The sequence below is a fragment of the Arachis ipaensis genome, chromosome B06, assembly GCF_000816755.2.
Source record: "Arachis ipaensis cultivar K30076 chromosome B06, Araip1.1, whole genome shotgun sequence".
Lineage (NCBI taxonomy): Eukaryota > Viridiplantae > Streptophyta > Magnoliopsida > Fabales > Fabaceae > Arachis > Arachis ipaensis.
This window is the reverse complement of record NC_029790.2, coordinates 130,600,914-130,606,270: the sequence shown is the minus strand read 5'-3', so window position 1 is coordinate 130,606,270 and position 5,357 is coordinate 130,600,914. Positions and strand designations below refer to the sequence as shown.

Below are 5,357 nucleotides of genomic sequence, written 5' to 3'. Positions count from 1 at the left end.
TATTAATTTATTTAACAATTTTTAATTATCAATTTTACATAAAATTAACTGTACTTGAATTTTATTTATTTATTTTATTTCAAAAATAAATTTGTTTTAAAATATTATTTTTAAAATTGAATTAAAATATAAATAGATAAAATCCACTACAAGAGAGGCGCTACATTGCGCGTTTTTTTTTTAATTGGGTAAATTAGTTCATCTTTTGACTGAAACAGTGTTTGAATGATAACAAATCTAAAAGAGATATATCAATAGAAAACACGATTAAATTTCGACAAACTAATTCAACTACCATTCGGTCTAAATAAAAAACATTTATTTGAAACGATTGAAATGCCTTCAAAAGAAGAAAATCTTAAGTTCCCATTCAAAAAGAATGCATAACGTGAATCATTAACAATGTATTAATTTGTGTTAGCTAACACTATTCTTTAGTAATCTTAATATTCTTTATCCAAAAGTAGATGTGGATTTGATACCACTAAAATTTAGGGATAAAGAAAAAAGTGTTTAAATTTAAAATATACATTATATTATTCCAAAAATAAAAGTGATAAATTAGTGTAAAACATAATAAGTGCTAAAAACTTAAAATATTCTCCCACTATCTCTTAACGAAATGAATAGTATTAAAACTGGGAACGAATTTTTACATGTAAAAATTTTACATAACATTGTTATATGTTAATTTAATAATTTTTATCGTTGATCATGAAATTATGTAGGAGTAGATATGTAAACCACAAAAATATTTAACCAATGATACCAAAAAAAATTTTGCATAACTTTTACAAAAAATATCAAGAATTTAATTTTAATATATTAATAATATAAAATATTTTATATAATTATTCAATTATATTTAATTTTTTATATAATTATTTATATAATTAATATAAAAAATAATAATAAAATTATTGTATAATATACATCAAAATTAAATTCAAATATCAATAATGTCCTAAATTTATTATATAATGGCAAACGTGTTGTATGAGTTGAGGACTTGAGGTAGAAATAGTAAACACCACTTTCTATTTCATTTCCCAAGTTCTCAATTCCCTCTCCTTTCAAATGAGATGGGAAAAAGTTGAAAGCAAATTAAATACGTCTAAATTGGGGTTTTATTATTGTTTATTTACACTATGCTTGTTTGAGAGGAAAATGGAAGGAAAGAAAAAGAAAGAAAGAAAATAAAAAGGAAAATGATTATTTTTTTTGTTTGGTTGGGAAGGAAAATTAGAAAAAAAAAAAAATGAAAGGAAAAAAACTGGTGGGATCCACCAATTTTTTTTCTTTTCAACATTGAAAAGAAAATAGAGAGAAAACTAATGTTTCTCTATCTACTTCTAATGTTATCCCTTCACTTTTTCAATATATTTTATAATATAGGAATAAAATTGTCTTTTTATAACATTTCTTTCTTTCTTAATTTCCTTCTATTCAAACACATCTAAAGAAAATAAAAATTCACTCAATTTCTTTTCTTTCCTTTCTTTTCTTTCTATTTCTTTCCTTAAATTTTTTTTATCTTAGTTATAATTCAAATGATATAATTTTTTCATACTCACTTAAATTCAAATCTCACTCTTAAATTTAGAAAAAAATTTTTTAAAGATTTACTTTGACACATTTTTCTGTTAATAACTCCCAAAAACCACACGGTGCTCATCCTTCCAGCTCACAGTTTGAATTCCTTCTTTCCTGTTCTCTTTCTTTCTTCATCTCAAGATTTTTTTTTTTAAAAAAAAACCTGAATTTTATCAATGTTTTCAGGTATGAAATCAAGACTCATGAAACTAAGGTAAACCTTTTTGTTGGTCAATTTCCCTGGTCAACAATGTAATTTAGTACTACTTATCTTTTAAAAGCTTCTTTTCATAGTTTCCACCTTTTAATTTGTTTTTTCCTTCTCAAAGTAAGAAAAATTCAGCTTAGAACATATCCTGTAGCATGTTCCTGGTAAGTGGTTAGAGTAGAACACATTTATGTTCTTTATCTTTTGAACCTTGTTATATAATAATCTCAGCATTATCATTGAATTTCATAGCTTCAACAAAGAGAGTTATTTGTTAGACATTAGGTTTTTGGATAGCAGTCGTAGGACAAGTTCATGGCAAAAAATTGGTCTCAATTCAATGTTAATATGGATACCTTCTTCTGTTTGGGTATCCTTCTACAGTGTGAGATTGTGTTTGCTAGTATTCAAAGGGTAGGAAAGGTATTTCCAGGTCTAGAAGGTTCTCAAATGAATTGGGTAGATAGGGATGGAAAGTTTCTTGTTTCCAACAATAAAGAATTCACCTTTGGGTTTGATCGAACCCAACTGATAGATTTGTGTTTGATGAGAAGGGTAATGCTTTTTTGCAGAAAGGGGGGAAAATTGTTTGGTCTAGTGACACAGGTGGGAAAGGGGTTTCTTCAATGGAATTGAAGGACACTGGGAATTTGGTTTTGATTGGGAGTAATGATAGTGAAGTGATTTGGCAGAGCTTCGATGATCCGACCGATACATTGCTTCCAATGCAGGAATTCCATAAGGGAATGAAACTTGTTAGTGAGCCTGATTCTAACAACTTTACCTATGTTCTTGAGATTGGAACGTCCGGTGATGTCACTCTTTCGGCCGTGTTACAAACTCTGCAACCAATGCCATATTGGTCTATGCAGAGTGATAGCCGCAGAATCGTCAATAGAGGTGGCAATGAGGTGGCTTCGGCAACCATTGTTGCGAATTCTTGGAGGTTCTATGACAAGAATAAGTCATTGTTGTGGGAATTTGTTTTCAAAGATAATGAGGCTGTGAATGATACTTGGACTGCAGTGTTGGGAAGTGATGGTATTATCACATTCTACAGTCTCCAAAATCAAGGATTGGATGGCGTCGCGCCAAGAAGAATTCCAGAATATTCTTGCAGCACACCGGAGCCTTGTGATCCCTACAATTTATGCACCGGTGACAGAAAGTGCAGCTGTCCTTCTGTTCTAAGCTCTAGGCCTAATTGCAAACCGGGTTTTGCCTCTCCTTGTAACTCGAAAGGTGCAATTGAGCTAGTTAAGGCGGACGATGGACTAAACTACTTTGCGCTCGGGTTCCTTCCACCCTTTTCGAGAACTGATCTGATTGGTTGCAAGACTTCCTGCAGTGAAAATTGTTCATGCCTTGCTATGTTCTTCCAAGAAAGTTCAAGAAGTTGTTTTCTATTGGATTGGATTGGAAGCTTTGAGAAGTCCGATAAGGATACTGGTTTTGTCTCTTACATTAAGGTCTCCAGGGATGGTGGCACTGACAAAGGTGATGGTGGAAATAGTAATAAGCAAACCGTGATTGTTGTGATAATTGTGGTTTTAACATTGCTTGTTATTTCTGGTATGATCTTTCTTGGCCTAAGATACTACAAGAAAAGTGAACATTCAGCCGAGACTCCCCAAGAGAATTCGGATGGTGACACTTTCTTGGAGAACTTAACTGGCATGCCAATTCGCTCTGGCTACAATGATCTTGAAATCGCGACTAATAACTTCTCTGAGAAGCTTGGGCAAGGGGGTTTCGGCTCGGTTTACAAAGGAGTCCTACCAAATGGAACAGAACTAGCTGTGAAAAAGTTGGAAGGAATTGGCCAGGGGAAGAGAGAGTTCAGAGCTGAAGTTAGCATAATTGGTAGCATTCATCATCACCATCTGGTTCGGCTTAAAGGATTTTGCGCCGAAGGAACTCACCGGCTTCTTGCTTATGAGTACATGGCTAATGGCTCCTTGGATAAATGGATATTCAACAAAAACAATGCAGAATTTTCATTGGATTGGGACACAAGGTTCAATATAGCGCTTGGAACTGCGAAAGGACTCGCATACCTTCATGAAGATTGTGACTCAAAGATTGTTCATTGTGATATCAAACCAGAAAATGTGCTTCTAGATGAGAACTTCAATGCCAAAGTTTCAGATTTTGGTCTAGCTAAGCTCATGACGCGCGAACAAAGCCATGTTTTCACAACACTAAGGGGGACTCGAGGGTATCTCGCCCCTGAGTGGATAACAAACTACGCCATATCAGAGAAGAGTGATGTATACAGCTATGGTATGGTTTTGTTAGAGATAATTGGCGGCCGGAAAAACTATGATCCGGCCGAAAGCTCGGAGAAATCCTATTTCCCATATTTTACATTCAAGATGATGGAAGAAGGGAAACTAAGAGACATTGTTGATTCAGAATTGAAAGCATATGAAGATGATGAGAGGGTAGACATTGCAATCAAAGTTGCATTGTGGTGCATACAAGAAGACATGAATCTAAGGCCTTCAATGAGCAAAGTTGTGCAAATGCTTGAAGGTCTTTGCACTGTTCCTAAGCCACCATCAAGATTTTCTCCATTAGGATCTAACATTCACTCAATTCCTTTTTCTATGTCAACTAGTGAGGCTGGAACTTCTTCATCAGCACCATCAGATACTAACACTGAAGCTTTTCTCCGTGGGGTTCAACTTTCAGGGCCAAGATAAGTAGATAACACTATAATTCTACCTTTTTTTTTTGTTTCTCTCTTTTCATAACCTTTTTGTTTTTGAGGTGTTAAATGAAAAAGGTGTCAGTTGTAGACGGTTAGATAAGTAGTTACTTGTGCAGACTTTGCACATATTATTTTATGCAGTAATTTAGTCAATATATATAAAAAATAATAAAAATAGAGAAAAATTCTAACGACCCCTAATAATTACTCCAAAATATAACGAGGTCCGAACAAAAAAAATATCTATCAATTCTAATTGACACTTAATAAAAAAAATCAATAGTTTGATGTGTTATATAGACATGTTCCGTAAACCAGGATAAAAAATAGGGTAAAGGACAAATAGGTCCCTAACCTTTTAAGACGCAGACATTTTAGTCCCTTAAAATTGGAAAATACATTTCGATCCCTCACCATGTAAATTCCGTGATAATTAAATCCTTCCGTGGAATTGGTACTCAAAACAGTAATGGAAATTGCTGAGGTGGAGGGGTGGAGAGTGATGTCGTTACAGTTGTTGAAGTGGATGGAGAACAAATTGTTGAAGGACAAATTAATCTTTAATGACCAAAACGACGCCGTATATGCATCCCCACTTTCATGCCCATCATCTCATACCTTTCTTCCTCTCTAGCGTCCTACACCATCACCCTTTCTTCTCTTACCATTCTCTTTCTTTCCCTTCTTTTTTCTTCAAGTCACTTAATATATATATATTTTGAAAGGGTCTATTATGTAAATCTATAAAAATTATTCACACATATAGATTTTATGTGTTTAATTTAGATTAATGACATTAAATATTTGTCAATACATCTGAATATTTTATTATTTAAATATGAT

At 33.0% G+C, this 5,357-nt stretch overlaps 1 protein-coding gene across 1 annotated transcript; it reads left to right on the top strand.

Annotated features, from left to right (window-relative positions):
- Window positions 1,656–4,643, top strand: LOC107605362 (G-type lectin S-receptor-like serine/threonine-protein kinase SD2-5). The gene is given in 2 exon segments (XM_016307223.2): window positions 1,656–2,327; window positions 2,330–4,643. Coding segments are annotated over 2 exon segments (2,388 nt in total). The 5' UTR covers window positions 1,656–2,116; the 3' UTR covers window positions 4,507–4,643.